This window comes from Falco punctatus (assembly GCF_963210335.1).
Source record: "Falco punctatus genome assembly, chromosome: 1".
NCBI lineage: Eukaryota > Metazoa > Chordata > Aves > Falconiformes > Falconidae > Falco > Falco punctatus.
Genome location: NC_137580.1, coordinates 109525143 through 109551942, shown reverse-complemented (window position 1 = coordinate 109551942; position 26800 = coordinate 109525143). Strand labels below are relative to the sequence as shown.

Here is a 26800-nt window from a genome sequence, read left to right as displayed (position 1 = left end):
CGTTATCCCCCTAACACCAATGCTGCTCGGGAAGATGGAAAACAAACTAGCCCGTACAGATGCCCGATCCCATCAAAAGCAAGCCATGAACGCTGCTCCATCCTGTTCATCGGAGCGGTTCTCCACCACGCGTCAGCACAACACGAAGGTGACACCAGTGCTCGGATGGGGCTGTGTTGCTCCCAGGCAGACAGGCTGTACAAACTGATTTAAATGGGTCAGATTCCAGGAGCAAATTCCCAGTTATTAATTCATGTGTCACTATGACTGTCCATTATCACCAGAGGGGAGAACAAGAGATTTCTTTCAAAGGGAAATTTTGTATTGCAATTGCAGAAGTGAGATCTCTTTGGAAGCTTTGCAGTTAATGAAGATCAGTATTTAGGGAAATACAAATTGCCTGAAATGGAGGGTTTTGTTTCTCCTCAAGTGCCTATATTTCTAACACAATTTTAGGCTCCACACTGCTAAGCTAAAGCCTGAGCGAAGTTCTATAAAGCATATCAATATTCAGAAAGTAGTTGCAAGCTGCTCTGTCCCCTTCTCCCTCCAGCACGCCTGGCAGGCTGCCCTCCGGACTTTGACTCAGTTCAAGTGCAACACTGTTAAGTCTCATCATGTTATCATGAGCCCCGTGCTACTCAGCCTCCTCATTAAGCCCTGGGCTCCTGGACTCTGCTCTTATTTATTTTTAAATGTGTTTCTAGCCCACAGACTTCAAAGTGAAGTTTCAAAATATGAACGCTACAGGCGCAAACAACTGAAGGCAAATAAAAAATACACTAAATTTATTACTTCTATAAAACTTCATAATATTTTGGGGCTTCTCTTGTAATGTTGATGGTCTCCGGCTGCTGCTGCTGTTGTGCTTCAAGACTTGACTTTAAGATGAAAAAGGATGGAAATACTCTGGGAAACAAAGCCAATGCAGCATTTACTTTTAAAAGTAATTACTATGAGTTATTTAGGGGGCACACAAAACCGGAGCAGCTTCAGGAGGCAGATCCCTCTCTTCTCTGCAGCCCAAACAGGGAGGATAGATGCATGTGTCTGAGCCCTGCAGCCCATGAGAGCAGGGAGCACAGCCACCCTCCACCAAAGGAAAAATCCATTCCAGCATTAACACAGCACTGGGCAGACCAGAGGAAGAAGGGCCACACAGCTTCTGCGAGCATGGATGGCTGCCACGTGGCCCCACTTCAGATGACGAATTCACAATCTAACGGAGGTCTGGCAGATTGGAAGGGAATTTAGCATCAACTTCTTCGACCAGGTGCAGTCATCTTCTTGTGGAGTTTAGGCTTCTCCTCCATTTCTCCTGCTGCTCTTGGCTGCCAGGGATCAAAGTGCTGTGTAATACACATGTATAGCACAGGTAAAACTCTCTTCTGTCTCATGGGAAACTGAGCCCTTTTGGGGGAGAGCTAGAGCCAGGCTTTTCTAATTATCTCCATCATCTTCTGGAAGCACACATGTATTGACATCAGACTGCTTAGCCAGGCAAAAAGAAGAGCAAATGCATTGCCCAAGAAGCATTTTTAACCCCACGGGAAGAGGGAGTGTGGATAAAGGGTAGGCATGTCTTAGAGAGCTGCTTCACTTCCCACAAGGAGCACTCCAAATGATAAGCTTAAACATCTCATGGAAGCAATACTGGATTAACAAGAGGAAGTCACAAATGCATCTACACAGAAAGACCACAGATTAGTTTCTACTGGACGGTAACTAGAAGACCACTTGCATCAGAAGACCAACATCTACCCAACATCAAACCAAAGAAAACTACCAAGGTCTGCCCGCTGGCAGAAGCAATGTTTATTCACGTGAAGTGCACTGAGCTCCTCCCAGGAGCACTGCTGTGAGGGCAGCCATCTCCCACATCCCATGCCTGAAAGGAGATGGTAAGCTCCACCTTTGCTGTCTGATCTCGATGACATGGGACAGAAGAAGGAAATGAAAATCCACGTCTTCCAGGTTTTCATGCTGGGCCCCGGGATACACTGCTGGTTAATCCTGATCCTGCCACTTCCAAGGCCTCATTCCCTACAGACACCAGCATTCCCAGATCTGCAGGAAGTTCAAGGGAGTTGAGATGACTTTGGCACCTCTGGCATATAAGTCATTGGTGACACCCACTCAATGCAAGCCTTTACGTTTTGATATGTAGAAGGGCAATATGGACAGAAGTATTTTATTTACTGTGGAAAAACTACAGAAAATTACAACAAAGCCCAGTGGCGTCTTCCTGGATACAGAGGGATGGAAAATGCATTTTATTCTGGTGAATCTGCAATCGCTACAGCAGCAGCTGTGTGGTTTTTCTCCCATTTTTGAGTGCTGCTGTCTTCCTGGAGGTTGATGCCAGCTTAAAGCATCTAACAATCAAGTCATTTTAAAAAGAAGTGGCAGGGGGAAGGGTAAAGCTCTTACTTTCCACATTTATTATTGCTACTGCATGGGTTTTAGAGATAAACACAAGACAGAACTGGGACGGAAGATGGAAACTGCTAATGCAACAAGTTATTCAATTAGCAGCACAATAGTGACTGTCCATCTATCAGTGGAATACTGCATTCCATTAACACAGCCGGTAAGCTCACAATAGCACTAATGCTGACAATGAGAGCAGACTTGCTTTTCAGCAAAAGCAGATCTGTCCAGGGCAGCAGCTCTTCCCTGTTCCTGGACCAGATCCACTGCAGTGAGATGAAACCACCGTATGTACACCTTACTGCTGAGAAGGTTCATCAAAAGTTGCCCTTCGTTGTTTAATCTGTTGCCTGAATTCTGGATGTTCATCTCTACTATAAAACAAGCATGGTGGTACTGAAATTTATTTTATTACTGTGGATGTGCCCTCTATGGAAGCTGAGCAAAAATGTGTGCACCAGAGGACAAGTCCCCCGACACTGAGGTGTCCCAGCCACACCACCGTGCAGGATGGGCCTCACGCAGATTCAAAGCGGACCACATACACGTGTACACACAGATTCAAAGCGGACCACATACATGTGTGCCCACGCCTGCATTTCTCCCCAGCCTCCCCTCTCAGAGCTGGGCTGGAGCAGAGGTACTTATACTTGAAATACTCCATAAGCAGCTAAGCTTAATCTGATCTTAATTCACTCCTTCCATGGCAATCTGCTGAAAGGAGAGAGATGACTGGAAATCTTCAAATTCCAGGTTTCAGGTAAAGACAGTCTCAGTTTCTACCTTTCTTATTGCTACTTATTCTAACAGTTGTGATTTCCATGCAAACACAATCACATATTTTAAGGGAGGAGAGTCTGGGTACAGTTTCTTTTTCTTTGTGTGCTTGAGCTTCAATCCTCCCATTTCAGTTCTGCTGGATGAGAAAAACTGTCAGGCCAAACACCTCTGATAGATGGACGCCGAGGCCCCTCTCCAAGAGGGGCCAGACTCCTAGAGATCTGCTTCTTGCTGGCAGACGTTAACAGCTCCCCTAAAGCAGATGTGACGCCCTCTGATAGCATTTCCTGCTACTATAAAATGAGACTGCAATAGCAATTATCTAAGGACACTCCTGAGAAGCCAGGGTCTTCTCCCCGAGAGGCAATAGGTGAAAAATCCACACCTCCCTCCACACAGCCCCCACCCTCATATGCACGTTTGTCTAAATTACCAGATTAACCTAGAGGTCTCAGAGTTGTGAGACTCATATCTGTGCTTTCCCTGGGCTCATTCTCACAACGGTAAGTCAGATTAAAAGTACACACCTGCATGGGAAGCTCCTAGGGCAGCTCACCCCACCAGCAAGCCTTCGAGAGCCTGCTGGCATTTCCCCCCTCTTCCAGCCGCAAGGACCAACAACTGAAATACCCCGCAAACCCAGGAAGGCTCAGACCTGATCAACTCCATGCTCCAGTTGTTCAGGATTTGCAGCAGTTGCAGCAAAAACCCTGATGATTCACTGTCCTGCGGCCCTGGCAGTTCCCTGGATAATAAATGGGAACAATATTTTATTTATGCCCAGGTCATCAATTCTAAGGCAGAGGAAGCAGCAGATGAAAGGAGAGTTATTTCCATAAAGAAAGTGATGGATTAGAAAAATCCATTTTTACCCTGTCCCCCCTCCTTGACAGGAAATTCTAAACCCTTTTGAGTTATTACCTTTTTCCTCCTTTTTTGGAACAGTATGAAATATTTTAAAATCACACAGCAATTAACTACTGTATAAACACAATTACACAAGGAGGTACAAATTACCCTGGGCTTACTCTATTAAACAACCACATCCTGACTAAGTAAGAGGCCTGATCCTGACTGTCTTCAGATCCCGTTACAGATAGTAGGAACCGAGGGAGCACAGCAGCTTGTAGCATAAGCTCCAGAGGAAGCAATTACACAGGACAGACCTAATTTAGGTAGCTGTACTATGGAATAGATACTACAAATACATACCATGCACCTTAAGATTTCATATCCTGAGGTTTTCCTGCAAAGGGCATTTTTGTTTGTTTATTCCCTCTCAAATAAAGGCTGCTCAGAGCTGCTGACAGGTACTCAAATAACAGCCTTCGGGTCCCGCTCTCCTCCTCCTCCCTGCTGGAACAGAGGCCAGTAGCAGCAAGGCCAGCAAACACCAAGCTGTCTAGTAAAGGTCCTGGGGGTGAGCTCTGACGACACGTTGTTCTACTGAGAACTGAAGTTCTCTCAATCCGCATTTAATTTTTAACCACATGGAAGCCAAAAGCTACAAGATCCCTTACCTCAAGTTCACAACAGTGAAATGGGAAGCTAAAAAACTGTAATGACTTCTCACAGAACTGCTTTGCTCTTCATCACTTACAGCTTGAACTCTAGCAAAACTTGCAATTAAGAACAAGCTCTGAGTAATACCTGGAAGTGGCAATTCATTAGGGAACAAGAGCTGAAAAGCAAGATCCAAAAGCTACTGGACAGCTTCTAGAAACGTGCATAAAATTGATAAACCTGGTGCATAAAGAGCTAACAGCAAATAAATGAACAGAAGCTTACTGTCGAGTGCTGAGCCAGTAAGACTAACACAATTATGAAATGCACACGCTGTAAAGATGTTACTGCTGAGTCTGGACAATGAGCCCACCTCCCTTTCCATTCCTGAAAAGATGTTGAAACACTAAAGACATAGAAGAGAACCACAAAAACTACACAGAACTGGAAAAAACAACATTGTACCATGACAAAATTGAATCTGTTTAGCCTATCGGAAATTGATCAAGAGTGACCTTGGTTACTGTATACCACAACCTTCTGTAGTGAGAAAGAGTAGGTACTATAGATCTGTTTCATTAGAAAAAGAAATAATGGCCAATGACAGGAAGCACAAGCAAGACAAATCTAAATTCAAAGTCTCCAATTTTTAATAGTAAGGATGATTAACCACTGGAAAAAATGACCGACGGGGTGCAGTGAATTTTCCCTCTTGAAGTCTTCAAATGAAGAGTAAATGCTTTTTCTGAAAGACATGCTGTTATCGTGATGAAATCTGCTGGCCCATGCTCCAGAGGAGGTTACATGTGATAACTCCTCCTGGCCTTACGAGTTCATTACCATGAAGCTGGGAACTCCAATTCATGTTTGGAAGAAACAAGATCTACTTTTAGAGCAAGAATAAACCCCACACAATGAAAAATAAGAACTTTTTACCCATGAAAAAGAGAATACTTGCCTCACCCCACACAGGTTTTTTTTTCCTATGATGGAACTGCAGGATTTTCACTTGACTAGTCTTGGACACTTACTAAATGCCTCTTTGTTTTTCCATTAAATTTTTGAAACAACCACATCATAATTCTAGGATTATCGTTTTAGCTAGTGTGCATGGTTTCCCCACCCAGCAAATAACTTCATGTCTTCATGGCGAACTGACGTACAAGTATCAGCTAGTTCATGAGAACTAATGCACGAAGAACATTACACACTGCCTTGCCCACATACTAAGAAAAAAGAAAAAACCCATACAAACCAAAAAGCCCAACAGTTGCTCCTTACTTCACCTACACATGGTGCATCAAATGCTTCCAAGCAGCTGAATTCATCCATAACATATTGAAAGCCAGAACCAAAGTTTCAAATTCCTTTAAGATCCAACCAGCTGCAAGAAGGAGCGAAGCATGCTGTAAAGCTCACCAAGAGACTGTTGGACCAGCAAGCTCAGGCTCCAGCAGTCTGCTAGCCAGGGAAGCAGCTAAGGCCACGACGACTGGGAGCAAGGTTTGCTTATATACCTTGCAACTCCTGCCTCAGAAGATAGAAGAGAGCTTCTAAGTGTTCCCTAGCTAACAATCCAACCTCAACTGAGAAAGTCAGGCAACACAATTTCTCTATTTTTTCTAAATTCTCTGTGCTGGAGGAGCTGCAGCCTTTTGTGTTGAAGGATTTCACATTCATGCTCAGTAAGGGTCCCATGCAGACATCAAAGGAAAACATTAAAACTTCCTCGGCAAGCCTTAGGCTAACTTCAGAGGATACATCACTGCATAATGTTTAGCAGTTTGATCACAGTAATTCATGAAAAAAAGAAACTGCAGGACGCCCACAAGACATTCTCTGCATATTTCCATAATCAGGGACATTTCTGTTGAATTACTGTTCACATAGCAAAAAAAAAAGTCAGCAACCAAGACACTAACATAGCTGTGCTTGGCCTGCATCTTTCTGCTCCTGTTCCTGTCCCTTTTTACTGGACACCAAATACATATGATTTCAAACAGAAAAGGCTGACAAAGAATTTGCATAGCACAGAGTAGGTAGAAACCAGCACTGTATGTGCCACTTTGAGAAGGAGAGAAGATGCTGTTTACACTGTTGAATGGCTGTTCCCCCAGGCCCCACTGAAAAATGATGTGAAAGGCACATTTCTCAAGAAAAGCTCCTCTATCTCCTTCCTGGAGAGGTCTAGCCACCACTGATTATCGGATATGTATTTCTCCTAAACACTCTAAAAAGCATGGGATGTCATGCCTGGGAAGGATAAATGTAACAAGGATCTTTCACTTAATTTTTGGCAATTGGAAGGCATTGAAAGATGCTTTTCAACTACAGTCTCCTGGCATGGTATTTTTGTTTTTACAGTAAAGCCAAAGAGAATTAGGACACACTGTACTAATCTGTAAGAGCAGAGAGTACCTGCTCCAAAGCTTTATTTTCCAAGCAGACTGGACAAAACAGCACCATTTCAATTGTACAGGTGAGGAAAGGAGGAACAAGGACATTAAGTGACTTATTCAAGGTCACATAGGAATCTGTTGCAGGCCAAGGCTGAGTTCCCAAAGTCTCAGTCCTTTTAGGCACTGGAAAAAGCAATGAAACAAGAGTATGTATTAAATTTGGCACAGTTTTTTAAATGATGCGTTGCTACAAGGGAACAAGAACCTCCAATCATGCTAACCCAGACACCAAAGGAACATATGAAGGAAAACTAGTTACTCACTCCACCCAATCTATCTGATCACCTTATATTTTCTAAGTTAATAAGACCTTTCTTGGCCAGACGATCCAACCCACAATTTAGATCTTATTACAAATCAGACATACTAAACCACTTTCTCCCTCCGGCTGCAGAAGATGAAAGGCCAAGCAAGCAAGGCAACATTTGGGTAACTGGCTTCATGTAACAGCGCTGGATTTTCTTAAAAGCCTCGGCATCGATTATTTTCTTTAAATAGCAATGGCTTATTGAGAAACCTTCTACCCATTTTAATGCACACGGTTTTCTCCTTCAGTAGAAAAGAAAGCAAAAACTGCCCTGCCAAGCCATATTTGTCAAAGAGTTTCAGATACCCAGTCCTGGCAAAACACTTTGAAGTCAGAGTAAGTTAACACTGGTGCTGAAGCGCTAAGAGGGGAAACTTGGAGATGAAGAGGAAATAAAGTATGGCCTGACACAGAACAATACTGGGATTCAGCTCCAGCCTGAGCCAATTTCAGCCAACAGCACAGGCCAGTGGTGCAACTTGTATGTATCCAAAGGAGCTCAAAGCTCATGGCATGCAAAACAGCACAGCTCTCATGTCGTCTCTGCACAACTCGGGGCAAAAGGAATAAAAGGAATTAATTTCATCGAGCCAAATCACCAACACCCTACTGTTACATAAAAGCCTGTTTTCTGGGGAATGTTTCCAAAGATGGTGTCATTTGGGCTGTTCTGATTAAAGTGACATAGGTTCAAGATGAGATACACTGCAGACTGAGAAACACTCCGATTTGACAAAATCTCCCACTCCCTCTTCAATCCTCATGGCACTTGTTTCTTCCTTCCATTTGCCACATTTTCATATGGAAAACAAGTATGACAATTGCACTGCCTGGTTCTCAGATGCTAATATAAGGCTGTGATGAAAGAACTGCAGAAGGCCTTGGGGAGATGTTTAAAACAACTCAGATAAAAAGATGACTATTTAAGTTTGCCTGGGAAAGTTTCTACACATATTGGAAACCCCTTGAGGCAGGGACTGCCCTTCTGTTCTCAGTTTATAGCCAGTTGTACAAACTATGATTGCACAATTACTTTATTAAAGTTTTCAATTATACAAAGAACGTATCTTACTAAGGTTTATAACTGAGAAATAAAGCCTAAAACCCCAAACCCGTTGCATTCAAGTTGCATGACCCGCTACTGCTCCACCAGCAATCCAGTCCCAACACTTTTTTACAAATTTACACCACAGTCTACACTGAACTTTTAGAACAAGCAGACACAAGCACCACAGTGCACCATAGTTAATACTTCCATGATTCAATACACATAGCCTCACTGGGCTTTCATACCTTCCCTCTTGTGTCCGTATTTTAACAGTCAGCATTCTTGGGCAGTTTCTGCATGTCTCAACGGCTTAGAAGCTCAAATTCCACACCGTCTGCAGCACTGGCATTCCCCTGCTGGAAGCTACTTACCTGCAAAGCTGGCTGCATTGCACAGTGAACCAGAAGAAGCATGAACGTGGAACAAGGAGGGGAAGGAAGCATCAAAGGTGAAACCATTGGGCATGCATAGCCTTGTGCCTTCCTTGGCTAGGGACCAGCTATGTCAAAACAAAACAAAACCAAACAAAAGCAGAGCACAAACTCTAACCTACCATAAAAACTGTAAGTAAACCACATCTCCTTCTTTATCTAGTAAAGCATCTTCTGCATCCCAACACAAAATCCAGCTGACAACTCTCCCAATGAAAAGGCAGGGGAGTGACTACCCCATTTTACAGATAGCTCAGCTGAGCATAGGAGCCTCAAGCCACATAGCCCATCCAAGAGTATTTCACATTCAGACCTGGGCACAGGCTGCTGTTGACATTTACATTTCAAAACTTCTTTCTGTCAAGGAAATGTACAACCTTCTCCTCTTGAAAAGCTTGAGGATTTGTGGTCGTCAAGGACAGCTCTGCTAAGAACCACTGCATCTGTACCAGACCAAGAGGAGCCCCCACGAGGCCCAGGATGACTTGGAGGCAATTGCCTAATAAGAAGCCTGCTTATTCAGAAACTGCAAAACACAAAATTGTAGCAGTCTGCAATCGCCATTATTCACACCAGAGTATTTAAATTCAAGTGTTTGGCATGGAGACAATATCACACAGGTACACATCAACCTGGCCCACGCAACAACCAAGAGAAAAAGGAAGGAGCCAGCCTACAGTAGAAGATGAAGGTCTGAGCACCCAACACGGGAGAATCCAGAAGGACCTCCACAGCTGCCAAGATGTCAGCCCTGTAAGGACAGATGCCCTTGGTGCAAGGTGACAAGTTCTAATCTTTCCTGTGCAAACAAGAAAACGGGAAACACTACACACTTTCTAACAGGCAAGGCACGTCCGTCCCTTGTGATTGTGGCCTTTCTTCTCAAGGCTGCTCCAAGATACTGAACCGGTTTAAGCTGCGCACACACACACAGAGCTCACAGTGCAATTTCCTCTCACCTCACCTAATAAATCTCATGGTGCATCTGTTTTTTCTGAACACAGATTTTATAAGCTGAATAAACTTTATGGAAACAGTTGATCGCCAAGGCAGCCAAAACCTGGAAACTTGATGCCTGACCAGAGCCAGGCACTGCAGGCTCCAACAGATGCTCTGAGAAAGTTTAGCTTTTGCACTTCAGAAAGAGATCCCTCTTGCTGGCCTGCTCCCTCTGCACCCAAGGCCCCTGACTTACTGGCTCTGAAAGCCCTTAATTTAGCTTATCCTGAAGACCCCTTCCCCTTGTGATCACAGACAGGACGGAATCTTTCCACCCTTCCCAGCTCAGAGCACATCCTATGATTCACCCTTTACTTTTTCACTGCAGAGTGTCTTGTTAGTAGACTGGCAACAGTATGAGGGTTTCAGCAACAACTCAGGAGCCTTCAGAAAGCCATCTCACATTTCTGCAGAAGTGTCAGAGAAGCTTCCCTTAAGCAGGGGCTTTAGCATAGTCGCTTAGGGCAGCTCAGAGTTTAACAGAGGCAACATCATCCAGATCATGATCGTGCAGCAACCCTTGGGCTATGCTGACAAGCATGTACATGAACAAGAAGTACTGGGAAGGTAATTTACGCAGTCCTGACCATCAGTTAGTGTAGTTTTTACAGCTGGAGAGGGAGGAGGCGGTATCATGTGAAGAGACAGACCACCTGTAAGCACTCCAGAGGCCCTTGTTTGGAAATCTGTCCCCTACAGCTAATTTCAAGATCACTTAAAACCAAAAACAGTAGCTCACAAATAGATCCTTTAGGCTGAGAGCCTGTTTTCCAAGCATAAACCATGGTACCAGTTAAGGCCAGGAACTTCTGCAGCAACTGACGTGCAGAGTGAGCCAATGCACCCTTCCGCTCCCCAGGGAGGAGCATCACCCGCGGGTGAGGTCATGCACGTACCTTGGAAATGAGCTCATCGTGGTTGGCAAGGTGAGCCCTGCAGTGAATGCAGCTGTAGGTCCTGTGGCACGAAGGCAGATATGCCTGGAAAGTCTTGGACCTTGTCATCTTCACCATTGGAGCCACTGAGCGCTGCGTGAACTCTGGGGTGGCCCAGGAGGCACTCCCACAGGACGGGTCGCACGGGAAACACCGGAAGACGCAGGTAAAGGCCGTGGTTTGGCAGGGGATGGGTGTGGGGCAGGCTCCACACGCTGGTGACTGCTTCAGAGGAAGAGAGTTGGGCAGAGGCAGCGGGGGACTTCACGCAAACCTAAGTTCATAAGAGAAAAGACAGAACGCTCAGCTCACGAAGGTGACAATGGTCTTTTAGCCAACAGGAGGATCTAGGGTTCAATCAAGAGAGCAGGGAAGAGTCAGAGCAGCCAGGAGGCAGGTGTGATGTCTGCGGATTAGACCAAGAACAGTCTTTTATTCACAGCTCAGCCACCGACATGCTGACTGCCCTCGCATCTTCCTGCTTTTGTTATCTACCATCTTCCTATTACTCCAATGCTCGCAATCTCTATTCATTCTTCCAGCACTTAATGGATTTGGAAATGACTACAGAGGTGCTAAGGAGATAATTTTCATCAAGCCTAGTCTCCCAAATACCGCTGGGGAGCTGCATAAGTCAAGGTCCAACTCCGCACCACGACTCAGAGAAGCTGGGCTCCGAGAGCCAGAGAGAACGTCGGGGCCCAGCGCCAGCCCTGCCTGTCCCCTATGACTCACTGGTGCGACACTCCGGAAGCCCGCAGGAAAGTCGGGAGCTGGACGTGGGTTTCCTCAGCCACCAGGAAAGTACAAAACCAAACTAGTCACCAAACCAGTTCTTCTCTCCATTCTGCCCTAGTTCCCACATGGGAAATGGAGGATTACTTCATTACACTCCTTTAGAACTCCCTGCAAGCTCTGAAGGTGGAGGCTACTCTATAAACTGCACTCTAGTATTTTATTTTTTTTCTAACTTGTAACATCCGACAGCAGTTTAAGCAAGGGTCAGCCTCTGAAGACTATTCTTGATAGCAAGAGACAGTTAAAAATGCAATTCAGGATGGAAACACCTTTTTACAATCTGACATCATCCCACAGAACCTGCAAGGCAGCTCAGGTCTGGCTCTCTTTTGGGGAGAAATCACTTTTTCAGATCCCACATCATAAGCCTTACCAGCTACTGATGTTTCTTCTGAGGATGGATGAAGCATAAAGGATAAAGGAAACAGCTCCCCTCCCTCCCTGATACATGGCGTGCATGTATGCTCTAGAAATTAATCATGAACTCTGGCTGCTCCTCCCACGAGGATTTTCCTTTCCATAAAACATGTGATTCTGTTCAGTTTCTAAGTTTGTACTTTGTGTCTCAACTACTGGAACACCACCAACACTCCCCACCCCCAAATAGGAAAACCAAGAAATAAAACCCCCACACCTGACCTCCTTCTGAAGTGGACAAAACAGAAAAGTACAAAAGCTTAAGAGCTGGTCTCTAAGCCGGTATGAGTAACTCATCTGAAGCACAGCTGATGATCTTCCAGGTCAGAATAAAACCAGTCCAGGTCACGACGCTGCTACACTGCTAAAATAGCTCCCTGGACTTTGTGTGCTAACCTGGCTCTGCTGCTGCTCAGTAGGATACACCTTCCCAGAAAAAGCACCAGCCACGCACCTGGCTCAAGGTATGCTGAAGAGAACGGCTGGACTGGAGCTGTTACAAGCAAATACACCTCTCTGGTTTACTAAAGGGGAAAGAGTTGAAACAGCGGGATGGAAATCCAAAAGTCAGTCGGGGAACTGAAGGCAGGACCCAGGAAAATTGCTGTAGGAAGCAATCCTGCAGAACTCATACACATCCCGTTTAGATGATGTCTTCTGCCCAGTGTTAGCATTGGTCACAAGTAGCTCACCGTGACAAAACCATCCAAGTCATTCTTGAAAACAACAACAAAAATCAGACTGTGAACCTGTTACTGCTGGTTGCTGGAAAGCCTCCTGCATGATCATCGTCAGAGAGCGAGATCTGCAAAAAAACCTCATCGCTTGGGTACTGAAGTGAACTAAAGTTTCCCACTTAGGGAAACCTCTGTCTTCATCACTTCTGCTCCTAAGCAATTGTTGAAAAAGAAGATTCAAGGCACCCACGTTGCTTTAGCGTTTCTGAAAGCATTACCCACTGAACCCACTGCCGGCTGGACAATCCCAAAAGTCAGGCATGCTGTCTGCAATCTTCCTAGTAAACAGTTCCTACAAGCACAAGACTGGAGGGCTGTCATAGGCTCACACACGCACCAGTTGGTGCAGTCAAAGCTTCATTACATTATGACCATCCACAGTGCTCAACAGGAGGCAAATTCCAGTAAGACAACAGGATACCCATTTTTTTCTTTTTCTGAAGTACTTTTCTTCTGTTCTCCAGGGCAGAAGCTCTCCCTTACAGTCAAATGGGGGGGGGGGGGGGGGGGGGGAAGTCTTACTCATCCAGCAAACTGCTGATAAAGCATATCTATCACAATCATAACAGTCAGCACTTACATAGCACTCTTCATCCTCAAAGCTCTTTGCAAACACTAATCAGATTAACCTTTTCCAATTAAAGTTACAGTGAGAGCTTTGGGAGACCCATCCTGACACAGAAAGGCTCGCTTCTCAGCTTAGTAGGAACTAAATCTCCTCTTTTTCAGTCCAAAGGGATCTTGCTGGGAATTTATCTGGCCAACCTGTAGCTAAGCAGACTGCCTGGGCGCTATTTGGTACACTCTGGATTTCAGCAAGATTTGTCTTCTACAAATTCTACTTCTAATTGGAGAAGTCAGGCAGTCTTCACCAGCATCCTGCCCAAGTTCTCCACTTGCACCAGGATTTTGTCAAAACCGAGTGAAGTTTTGTATTAGACAGCATTGTTTTCTGCTCCAGGGTAAGGAACACTTTGAGGACTGAACCCTAAACTTGCAACAGGGCAGAAACAACATGCAAAACAACACAAATCCTTCCTTATTTTCTGCTGATCTAAGTAAAAGCAACACATCCCAGCCTCCCTGAACTAACCAAGTGCCACCTTTACAGTCACAAGACAACAGAACCATCCCCAAATTCCAAACCCCTGCTTCAACAGCTGATATGCTACATGCCAGCCTTAACACATCTCAGAACCTGGAATTTGTGAGCCATGTGCCTTGTCCTCCAAGGGCACGGAAGCAGAAGACTAAGTGTGCTCTTTCTGGGGCCAAATGCAATTGGATTCCAAGGCAAACTACCAAGCCCTGTCTGAAAGAAACAGATTACACAGGACAGACCATCTGGAGGAAAGTGCAAGGAAGGACTGGCAATCGCTTTACCTGATTTCTGAATGAGAAAACAGGCTGTGTCTAAATCTTAGATTTCATTGATTTGTAAGGAAACTGCACAATGTCCTCTCCTTTTCTTCAGCACGGATAGGTAAATATACCAACCACCAGTTTCACTACTTCCCTCCCACGCTGTCCTGCCAAACATATCTTTTCTGATCGGCTGCCCAGCACTGCAACACAACAGCTGAAGAAAGCAGTCTACAGGCATCCTCAAAGCCAAATGGAGACGTAAATGATACCTGACCAGAATAATGTAATTCGTGGTTTGCTGACCCCTCTTGTCCAGGCCTCCCAAGCATCAACGCTTTAGAACGAGTAAACTAGGAAATACTACAACCGCATTTATCTGAGAAATGAACACAGATGCGCACAAAAAATTATCTGCTGCATGCAGCTTTCTGCAAAAGCATTTCATGAGCTTTCTTTTATTCAACCTCGTAACACATTTAACATCAGCAAAAACGTTTGCCCTTTTAGAAGTGGACAAAAAAAATATTCAAGTGAGATGATACTAGAGCCTATATTAAGATGAATTGCAATTCCTGTTCTCAGTACTGTGGTGAGATGGCAAACCAAATTGATCTCTTTGCTTAAGGCAGGGGAGAGAGTAAAGATTTGTGAGCCAAGATCTTGGTGGGAACCCTAGGTAAGAAACTGCCTTGAAAAAAAACTTCAGATAAGTTCATATACGGTAGCCATACCTTATAAAGGCACTACCCTTGTACGGCTGTCAGCCCAACTGTGGCTTGTGTGCACCATCTACCAAGAGCTCTGTCCTCATCATAGCAAGGCTGAGGAAGGAAAACCAATAGGAAATGCATTCTTACATCCATGAGCACAGCTAGTAGCTTGTAAGGACCCATGTCTGTCTTGAATATCATCTTGAAATGTATTAAACAGTATCCGTGGCTCTCAGCAATGCAAAAACCACCCACCTGTATTTTTTCTTTTTCCTAGTAGCAGATAAATTTGAACTATAATACATTTAACAGCTAACAGTGCATTCCTTCTACTGTAGAACAAAGGTGTGGGGACGATTTCAGGCTGTGCCTCTGTTTTTTCAGAAAGACGAGTTCATGTTCATTAACCTTGCTGACAGCGGGCACTAGTGGAGTCATTCCATTCACTTTAATAAAAAAATTTATGAAAAAAGGTTTGATTAGTTTATCATTGTGCCCAATATTGTTAGAGAGATTAATATCTGTCAGCAGCAACATAATCCTGTATTTTCATTTTATTCTTCAAGAGAAGTTTATCTCTGGGATGGACACACTCAAGTCTATGGAACAGAAATCTGTGCATATTAATTAGTTCACAAGAATTCAGAAAATTGGTTTAGTCAAAAGGGAAGAATTATAGGGAAAAAGCTTATCAACATCATTTACTGTGGTTAGTGGTGAGAGAATCAGCTGAATGTACTGCTTGCATGCACAGTGTATGTTGGGACTGCCCTGCTTAATCCTGCCAAGTTTCATTCTGGCAGGACAAACAACAGGTTTGTTGGGTTTGTAGGTTTGTTTTATGGATTATTTGATTTTTAAGATAAACTTTAGTCCACTGAATACTTACTAGAACATAGCAAATGCTATAGAAAGCTGCCTGTAGTAGCTCTGAAAAAAGGCCATCTATTTTGAAACCCAACCTTTCTTCTTCAGCATCTCTTCTCATTAGTATAGAAACAGCTAGAGATGTACTTATGTTGAGTGCAATGAAAGCACAAGAGGAATCAGGTTTGGAGAGTTTTCAGCTTCTACAAGGTCACAAACTGCAGCAGCCTGCGTTGCTCCAGGGTCTTAGCATGATTATAAGAAAATGCTTGAGGTAAGCACGCTTACTTATAAGGGTTTTCTTGACATGGGAACTGCCTTAATGTCGCTTAATGCATTGCAGTTTGAAAGAAGAAGGCTAGTCTCTGAGATGATACGCTGAAATTGGAGTCTGGGTTTAATGCCCAGTTTTGCTTCCCTATGGAATAGAAGTTAGTGTCCCAATGTGAGGTGCTGGACCCTCACAGACACCTGGCACAGCAAAAGAGCTTTCACGCTCTGATGATGGAGTACCGCAACAAAAGATCCTCGATGGGGCAGTCCTGGAGATCCTCGCTACCACACAGGACTGCAACAGATTTGGAAAAGACGAAGCCAGATCATCTGAAGGTAGGAGGGTAGGATGTACATTGTGAAAGGCCCTGAAAGAAAGGATGACCATTCTGAATTTAAACACTGAACACAAGGAAAAGCCAAGAAAGAAGTTTAAATAGCACATGGGCGTAACACAATGTACCTTTACTCCTTCAGTATCAAGTTTCTGAAATGCACCAATTTCAAATCCTTGATGACACTGCACACAGCTCAGCAAGTACTAGCATGATCAACAAGTCATTACTGATACATGAACTGTAAGTGTCCTCCTCTAATGCCTTCGCTCCTGCAGCTCATTCTCCAAACCCTGCAAAGTCCTTGGAGATGGGAAAATAACAGGAGAGATGGTGGAAGATGGCCGGCAGGAATCCTCTGCATTTACTTTTATCAGATACACGGGCACAGCTGCATTACTAGTAGTAGCAGGGAGCAGGTTTCTCACTTAAGACTGCCTCCAACCAGAAATAACCCTCTTTATTCCCCTGAATACCTCCTAGCAAGCCACTTCACTTCTGCGGGCCCTAGTTCTCTCTTCTGCACACTGGAGGCAGCACCCCCTTCACTGCTAGGCAGCACTTCATCACTCTGGGAAAAAGGACCTGGATGGATGGATGGAAGCAAAGAGGCAATACAGCTGGCAAACAGTACTGCAGACAATTGCCAGGAAACCACTAGAGGGCATCCAAAAGAGATCCAGTGGGAAGCAATTAAAGACGATCTGGCCATAGTGAATCCGGGACAGGCAGGACGCCAACCACGCTGCACCTGCCATGCTCCACATAGCATAGCCAGCCTGTCAGGAAAAACATCGGCGTTATTATTCTGCTGAACAGCTATCAATACTAAACCTGTCAAAACTGTCACTGCACATTATATTAAACACATTTTAAAGGTTGGGGTTTTTGGGGGGGTTGTTTTCTTTTTTAAAAACCAGCAATATGTCAGTCCATGGTCTATCACAACTCTTCATGTTGAAAATACACTCAGCACCCCTACAACAAACTTAGTCTCTCTGATGGAGAGGCTTTCTATGAAGACAACATGGAAGGTACATAAAAATGAGTTGAACCTTAAAAGGAACAAACAGCAAATCTTCAAAACTCATTTTGGTTTGGAATTGTTTTGAAGTCTCTCTAGCTTTGTCACTGTACACACTATTAATCCATAACTTATTAAAACCAAAGTAATTATTGTTTCAAATTTTTCTTCACATAGTTGATTTGCCTTCTATCAATTTGGAGATTTAAAATTTTAATTTAGAGATTTTTACATTTTAAAGTTTCATTTTATTTTTTTTTAAATAACATCCACACCAGTGCATTTCCAGGTTCTCAAGTGCAACCGTGTGGTGAGAAGCAAGGCCAGAGGACCCCTGCATTCAAAGCAAAAGCTTTCTTGTACTGAACTGCAGTGCACACCTGACTGGGGAGCGAAGGAACAGGTTAAAATAACCTGGTGAATGAAGACAGTGCAGAGATGCTTCTTTCCTGGCAGCAGATTACAGAGACCAGATGACCATGGGAACTTTCTGACTTTATTTACAGATCTAAAGCTGGACTCAGCCTGTTCAGTGTCAGAACTGCTAACTCATCTCTACCCACAATTCAGAACAAAGCACGCTGTTCAAAACAATCCACTCAGACATGCCACAGACACCACCGGCGAGTGGCAAAGGGAAATCATCCTGGAAATTTTAATCAAATTCTTCCCTTTACAATTTCATCTCAAAAGGCACAGGACAGCCAGGACAGATATCATTTCACAGGGCTGCCTTCAAAATTTGTTACCTTTTCTGGGCCTGTCTCTGAAACCACATGAACGTGGACTGCAAGATTCAGCCTCTACCGAGGAATGACTGACACCTCTGGCTGAATTCTCTTCCCACTCTCTGACGAGTTGCCTGGCAGCAATATCTTTGCAATGCAGAAGAGCCTGCACAGCTGATAACAAGCAGCATGGGAAGTGTTATAGCTGCAAGCTGTCCACCTTTGCTTTGCAGGTACACCCCACCACAGCTGAATTCAATAACCAGTTACAACAGAGGCCGATGCACATCACCAAATGCAGGAGGAAACATTCATGCAGAAAAGCATCGTGGCTGGCCAAGACACACGTGAAACAAGCCAGCGCTTACTTTTGTTCCTACCGGCAAGTCCCACTTGTGCCACAAATAAACAAAAACAGCAAGGCTGAACTAATTTAAAACACAAATTACTCCATTTCCTCCCTTAACATTTTGCAGAAACTCATGCCAGCATCCCCCACAACGGGGTAACGCTCCTTCCTTTGAAGTGGCCAAGCAGGTATGATGCACTCGACTGAGACCACAGCAATGGCTCAAACGAACTGTAAGATGAAGCTCTTCAATTCACACCCATCCTTCTGCTCAAGCAAGCTACACGTTCAATGTGACCACAGATCAAGGACATCATCCTTTGCCAGTATTACACATATACAGTGTTCTACAACACAAAAGCCAACCCTCACCTTGCTATTCCAGTACCAACCTGAACTAAAGACATCACGGAAAAGTTCTTCCCATCCAAATGGCCAATTTTACTGACAAAATGGAAACACTCTACCTTCTCAACTTCTCTTCCTCATTTGTTTTAATTGTAGAACAGTTCAGCTATCCAAATCATCTCATGTCGTTACATTTGTTTTGGTGTGCTCCTTACATTCCTCTATTATCTTCCTTCTTAGCAAATGTAGGTATGACGAGGATTCAATTAATCTGGTCTGCTAGATGGATCATCTGTTTCCCTGATAAAGGCTGGGTATACTGACAGGGAACACTGTGAGAACATTTATCTATCACCAAGTATCCTTCCAATATCCTCTGAAGTCATTTGTAGTTGAAAGAAGGATTTGCCACAGCTGCCTGTCATGACTTGCTACATGCAAGCTCCCCTTGTCAAATCCTGTAAGTTTTCATCTGCGCACGCAACCCATCTGCTCAGAGGGCTCTTCCCAGGAGCATCTTTTAACTAGCCTCGCACTGCCCAGAAGCACAGCTGTCACAGGAGAGACAGTGACTTCATTTTCTACTCTGGTACATCTGTCTCTCTTCTGAGTAAAGCTATGGATAAGATGCTGAATTCTGACCCATCTCTGCCAGTAACACTTTTTATGCAACAGCTACCATATTAACGAGGTACGTACCTTCCATGGCAGTTCAGTCAGCATCCCTCTAGCTTTCACTCAGCAACCCACACCTCAAAGGCACAAAGTCAGGTGAAAATTTATAGCTTGAATCTTCACATGACAGATACTTTATAGCTAAATCTACTTTAAGATGGTCAAGTCAGCTGTTACCTTGCCAGTTCCTGTCACTAGTTCCTCCTGGATATCCTCGCTACCCTGCACGTTACTGCCAAGGTATGTGAACTGACTCATCTCTTACAGTTCTGTGCCTACTGACACGTGTTTGCGCTGGGAGTACCTGGGATTCTCGTTAAGATTTCCCCCATACACAGTTAATTAGTAACTCCATCTTTTTTTGTGATGCTGGACAATCTGTTTTTAATAACATGTTGCTTGAGCCATCCTTTAGCAATATTTCATCAGTGAAACTTCAATCTTCCAGAGTTCTGTGGCAGAGCCGTGCAATGCCTGGGTCATACCATGCTACATTTTTGTCCTCATAGTGAAGCCACTGCCAATATGAAACAGGAGAAGTGAGACCGCAGCTTTTGACACCGCTCTGCCTTCCCTCTCTGTGGATCAAAAAGTTCTCTGAAGGGCAAATTCAAAACATCCTCAGGTTTTGAAACTTTTAATAGCCTTTGCCTGACCTCGGGAGTTTAGCTCTATAAAAGTCACAATGGCAGTAAAAGAAAACAAAACCAAACGCAAATAGCTACTTATTTTTGTGAGTCAGCAAAACATCACACCTTTTAACACGCTACACCAACACTGGAAGAGGTGTGAAAGAAACTATTCCTAACTGGATGTGTAAGCCTGCGCAAAGAGACCGGAAAGCAGCTCTTACGGGTTGCGCTCCCTTAACTTCCAATGACTCACATTGCCTGGCACTATCATTTGTTAAAGCAAGAGTGAAGCAGGGATAATAGCTATTTACTAAAAACAGAGGAGTGTGATTAGCTTTAATTAGCATTGTCAAGTGACTTGAGATTGTCAGGTACAAGATGTGGGAGAACTAAGTCTCATTAATTATGTTACTTCCTGCAGCCTTAAGTGGCTTGGCCAGTCTAGTGACGCTTCCGGAGACGAAGCTGCTCCCGATGTCCAACACATCCCGCATCAGCGGCTGAAAACACTCTCAGACAGGCCAAGCAGACGTGGCTACAGAGCAGAGTTACAAAGCCAGAACACAAGAACAATCAGCTTATGTACTGCAAAAGAACTACCTGCCCTGACAAACGAGGAACAAAAAGGCAAATAAGACATGGAAGAGAACAGACTCTGAGAGAGAACCGACTGCCAAGCTTCACGGAGGATGAAGAGCAGGGACCAATGCAGGCAACGGGGAGCATACCTGAGGCCCAGGACTCAGCACTCCTGAGCAGCAGCCCACCCGGAAAACTGTATTTACTTCCCCCCAAAGAAGACACACTATAAAGTGTCTTTGTTTTGCAGAAAAAGAGAGATCCAGATCCTCAATCGGCATCACACCATCAACAGACAAGCTGATTTACCAGCTAAAAATACATTCTAAAGGACTGCAAAATCCTTGAGTCAGAACAGTCCATTCTCTTCTATGGACTTGCCTTGGCTTCTGGAAGGAAAAGGAAACCCATCCTTAGCCTTTAGTTACTGCAATGAGATCCAGAAGACAAGATCTCCAATTTAACAAGCACAGAAAAGAGGGAACATCCTGAAGGACCAACTTACAGGTCTCTGCCAAGAAGGGGAAAAAAAAGGAAGCAGTGTATTTTGTTATGGATTCAAAGCAATACATACACTCTGCCGCATCATTCTGCCTCAAACATAACTGATCAGCTTCAGAGCAGCTAAGAGAATCGAACTCTCAATTTCTCCATTCCAGACTCCACTTTGTGATCCCTCCTGAAGCCCACTGCTCTAGCACTTCACAGCTGACCTCTAAAGAAGGCTCTGCTTAAGTTCAGGCAAACAAAGGTTTGCCAGTTAATGAACAAAGCCCAATGAAAGCTTTACTGGCATTTCTTCAAGAGGCACACATGGTCAAAGGCAAGGCCATGATGCAAGAACAATAAATAAATGGGTTTTACTCCTCTGCAATCCTTGCAATGCTTGTGTAGTACCACACTAGATCAAGGAGCTCCCACTTTCTAAACTGCTAGCCAGGACCTACACCAGAGTGACCAGTTCCTTAATTAAATTCTCTCTCAGCAACAGGTATTCAACCCATGAGTCAAGGATCCTTTGAGGGAATGTGGATTTACAGGTAGTGATGCTGTCTTCCTCAATACAGCCCCGACTCAACCACCCACACCAAACAGCAAAGAAAGGAAATCACTTATTCAAAATCTGTGGATCCAGAGGACAAAAGAGAGCTCAATGACCAATACAGTTTTACCAGTTATCCTGATGCTGGCACCACGAAAGAGACACCTGCAAAAAAACTAAAAAAAAATAAAATAAAAAAAAAAAAGCAGCACTTGACACCATCATCATACGAAAGCAATCTCTCTGACCTCCCTAAAGCCATTTCCAACTCTAGCTTCAAAGCACAAGGCTCACTTTTAAATGGTCTGTCAGCATAAAATGAAAATTAGGAATACAGTGAGAAAAGGAGAATATCTTAGTTCCCTATCCAAGCAGTGCCGTTACACAGCAAACAATGTTTACAAGAAATGAGAGGTAGGGATCCCAACACGATGAGATCTTAAACAAAGTCAATGGGAGTGCTCTGCAAGAACGAAGTCACAAAATACATCCTCTCCAGGCAGAATCCTCTCATGGATTATAAGCAGCGCTCTTAGTATCTGCTTGTTTACAACTGCCTAACTCAGCAAAGGCCTCTCTGTGCTACCCAGCACAAGCTTTAAGTAACTGTAAACACATTAGCAGAAAATCCTTATCTGGAGCACGTAGTAGGCCCTGAGGAAGGTAATGTCAGGAAGGCAGGTGTACCGTCCCACCCCTGGCTTAACTGCCGTCTGCAAGCTAAGAACACAAGTTTGACAGGCCTTCCTCTTTCTGTATTTTAAGACAGAGGCTACAAAAAAGTGGGGACAGATTCACTCCACCACATGTTGGGAGAAGGGGGTGAGGATTCAACTTCTTTTCCTACACCACCAAAAGCACATTTTGAACCGGCACATTCCAAATTCCTCTGGCTTCAAAAACCAGCATTAAAACCTGAAGCTACAGACCCATAGCTCGCTCCGTGGCTACTTCTGTCATCTCAAACTTCTCTGGCTTTTCTGGATCAAACCCGTGAGTTTCTGTGGAGAAGCATAAGACAAGGGACCCTTGACATTTCGCTCTCTGCCCTGGGACCTTGGCACAGCGCTCCGCGTAAGAGGAAGCTGCTGCTACACACTTAACCAGAGGCCCGAGTAACAACACAGACCCACAGAGCCAACCCTGCTCCCTGCGGGGCACCGGTTTCAATGCAGCACACGCAGCAGCCGCCTGCCCTCAGCGCTAGATGCTCTCTCCAGGCGGACCCAGGTGCCCTGCAGCTCTGCCACACGAGGCTCCTGCAGCAGCGAGCCCGGCCTGCCGGTGGGAAAGGCCCGGTCTGCCGGGCCTCGGTGCCAGCACACGGGGCGGGGCGCTGCCCCCCGGCCGTGCGGGCTGCAGGTCAGGCGGTGCCCGCAGCACCCGGGAATGCTGCCCGCCCCCAGGGCCGCAAGCCTCACAGCTCCGTGCCAGGCACGGCCCTCGCCGCGCTTCCCGGCTCGCGTGAGGGATTTACCGGCTGCAGGAGCCGGCCGGTGGGGAAGGACCGTCCCCCGCCCCTCCTCCGGCGGTCGCCGGGCACGGCCGGCCCCTGCTCCGCTCCCGCGGGTCCCGCCTGTTGCTCTCCCCCGCTGGACGCGCCCGGCGAACCCCCTCGCCCGGGGCACCCTCCCGGACTCGGACCTGTTGCCCTCCCCGCCTCCAGCCCCTCGCCCGGCCCCGCAGACAAAGGCCGCCGCTCGCCGAGCCCGACTCGCGGCTGCCGGCCCCCGGCCCCCCCGCCAGGCAGCACGGCTCCCCTGAGAAGAGCCCGCCGCACCGCGGGGCCGCCCGCCCGAGGGAGCACCCCCGCCCCCGCCGCTCTACCGCGGCCGTGGCGGGGGGGGGGGGTGGGGGGAAACGTGACGGGGCCACGGCTGTGGCGCAGCTCCGAGCGGCAGCCCGGCCCCGGCCCCCCACCCCGGGCCTCCCCGCCGCCCGGCCCTCGCCCCCCGCCGCACTCACTCGCCGCGGCGCGGCCGCCTCGAGCGCGTCCCCAAGCGCAGAGGGAGCGCGGCGGCCGACGCGCACCAGGCAGCCCCGCAGCGCCCTCCCCCTCCCGCCGGCTCCCTCCCCTTATAGCCGGTCCGCGAGCCTGCTGGCCCTGAGCGGCACCGCCGCGGGCCAATCGCCGCCCGCTGGCACATAGCAACACCCCGCCGGTTGGCTGCGACCAGCCGCAGCCCATTTTTTTAAGACCAGTCAGAAGGCGAGGACAGCGGAGCGCTCCCGCCCCCGCCCCCTCCCTCCCCGGGCGCGCACACACACACAGGCGCACGCAGCGGCCCCCCGCCCTCCCCGCGGCCGGCCTCGCGCAGGCAGCAGCTGGGAGGCGGCAGCCAATGGGAGCGGCCCTGGCGCTGCCGGCGTGGAGCGCGCGGGGGGAACAACAAACAGCTGCGCTTCCTCTTAAAGGCGCCGCTCCCGCGGGTGGAGAGGGAGACACGGGGCGGGGGGAGGGAAGGGGACCCGCTGTGGCACCGGGGTCCCCCCACGGGGAAGGCCCCAGTGCCGGTGGCGAGCGGCAGCAGGCGGTGGGTGGGTTGTACCCGCGCGACAAAGCGGTACCCGCCTGCGCGGAGGATGCGCGGGGCACTGCACCAAGGCTGCCGCAGCACGCATGGGGGACACCGCAGCCCGGGACCACCCCGGCACCGCTTTACTTCAGTGACCCGTTGTGGTCCCTCCAGCCTCTAGTCCCCTAAACCGCCCCAGTTTGTCCCTGTAATTGTCATAAAGGCTTTAATTACAGTGGTGCGGGGCGGAAGGAAGCCCTTGGCAGGGCCCGGGGGCGGTAGGGAAGGGGGGCAACTGCAGGCCCTTTCGCCTGTTACTTCTGTTTGCACCTGCCGTCCCCGGCTGGAGCCCCCAGCTGCTGCAGAGCCCCCAGCCCCACCACCCTGCTGCCCCCGCAGTGGGCCAGGGCGCTTCCATCACCGTTAGCTCCACTGCTGGGACACGCCACGGCACCTCCATCAGCACGAGGACTAACTGCAAATGAAGCTAATGTCATATTTCTCCTGGAAATCTCCATTAGCTTCATCCCACTGCTTACCATCACTTTTATTTATTTTCTTCTCAGCGGCGATCCTGGCCATCTCCTACCCAACCTTACTGCAAACCCCAAGGTGTGCACGTCCATACGTGCACACAACACGCATATGGCAGGGCACAGGCACACAGCTAAGCCAGAAAAAAGTGCAATTAAATGCAGCTGCCTCACCACACTGTAATTAAGACACAAAACGGCACGCACCTCTGTATGAGCTCCTCTGATGGCTCCTCGCCGCAGGTTTTGTAGCTCCAGCAAACGATGGCGCAGGCACGGCACACGGCTCTGCCAGCGCTGGTACCGTCCTTCCGCACTGTACCAAATGCAGTTTTAATAATGTGTTCTACATGCCCTTTCCTCACATCAAAGGATACATGTTACGTATCTTATTGGATAAAATCTAGTTGCTTTATGAGTTTATTCTTGTTCTAACACTCTACCACATTAGCAAGTTCTTAAAGAGTATTTTCAGCGTTTCTCTAGTAATTGGTAATTACTGATAACTGCAAAGGCAATGTTCTGTTCCGTGTTTTAAATGTATGGTCTCTAATACACAGTAAGTAAGGGGCGATACGATGTAGTATTCCTCTTAGTTATTAGATATTCCACTAGTTATTAGACAGTCTTTTTTGTTTTATTACATGTGGGTAGAAACCCAACCTTCTACTTCACGATATGAAGTAGTTTTCTTCCACACAAGCAAAAGATACCCTGATCACTTTACTAAAAGTGATGCCAGCTAGCTAAGGGATTCTATAGATCAGATTTTAAAATACAAAATTACTTTCCCCCCCCCATAAGCTAATGGTACTACCAAATACAATTTAAATACACTCTTAACAAAGATTCAAGCACCATGGTAGTTACTAGCCACTAAATACCAAAGGAAATTGCCGTGTTACCTTTAGACGGCTACAAGAGCAGCAGGAGCCTACTTTGAGGGCTTACTTCAAGCTTCTTCTTTTCTTAGATAACCTCCTTCCTCTCCAAGCCCAGCAGCAAGAGCTAACACATCAGGTTTTTAGACCATTTCACCGGTGCTAAATGAAGCTGTATTTAACAGATCTAGACAAGGCTGCCTGCAGGAAGTGGTGAAAAAGTCTGCTTGAACTTTAAATCACCGCGACTTCTGAAAAGTAAACACAAGTACTCAGAGTTGAAACCATCAGCAAAATAAATTTACACATCATCAAGAGGCTGCCACATAACAGTGAATACCCACCCACCCACCCCGCCAAAAGTGAGTTGCGCAGTAGAATTTTCAGTTTGCTAATAAAAATACATTATTTGCAAGAATACCCAGATTTTTTACAGATATACAAAGCTCTCTGTTGTAATAAGCTTGATTTAGGATGGTGGTTAATTGGAATTACCTTGATGTAAGTTCAGCCCTACCATGGAAATCTAAGGGTTCACACAGCTTTGAACATAGAAAAGACAGACCATAAAAAGGGTGAAATTTCTTCTTTAAACTATGTGCTAATCTCTGTGACTTACGAAAACTGGAAGCTTTTTAGGGGTAACAGTGCTTCACTATCAGCATTTCACTCTAGAAAAATAAAATGCTAGTTAGGTCCTAGTTACTGTCTTATTGAAGCTTCAAGTCACGTTTTCACATTTGATTCTGCATCACTGTTTGGTTGCAAACTTCACGAGCACAGCTTAATCAGCATCATTGAATACTTACACTGGGCTAAGCTTTTGGGAAATTTATTCATTTAAAAAAAAATCTGAATATGGGATCTAAACTGACAACTTAGCTTTCCAGTGAACAGCTAATGAGGATTTTTAATTTCTCTGTTTGCAGACATCCATTTTTTGGAGCCTGAACAGCACAGCTAGTGTTTCCCTGCTCAGTGGCTGACATCAGTTTCAACTTTTATTATCATTTAGACTAGAAAAGCCTAAGTGATAGAAAACATCACTGACTGGGGCTAACTTTTGCCGCGGCAATATTGAAAGGGGGGGAAAGTATCA

The 26800-nt window shown here is 46.1% G+C and overlaps 1 protein-coding gene across 1 annotated transcript in view; it reads right to left on the bottom strand.

Moving 5' to 3' along the window:
- YPEL2 (yippee like 2) overlaps positions 1-24191 on the bottom strand; it is a 39845-nt gene extending 15654 nt beyond the window's left edge. The window contains exons 1-2 of the mRNA XM_080384626.1: positions 23737-24191; positions 10854-11166 (exon numbers count right to left, since the gene is read on the bottom strand). Of these exons, the coding sequence (XP_080240752.1) occupies positions 10854-10970 (117 nt within the window). The 5' untranslated portion in view covers positions 10971-11166; positions 23737-24191. The remainder of the gene's footprint in view (positions 1-10853; positions 11167-23736) is intronic.
- Positions 24192-26800: the final 2609 nt, after the last annotated feature.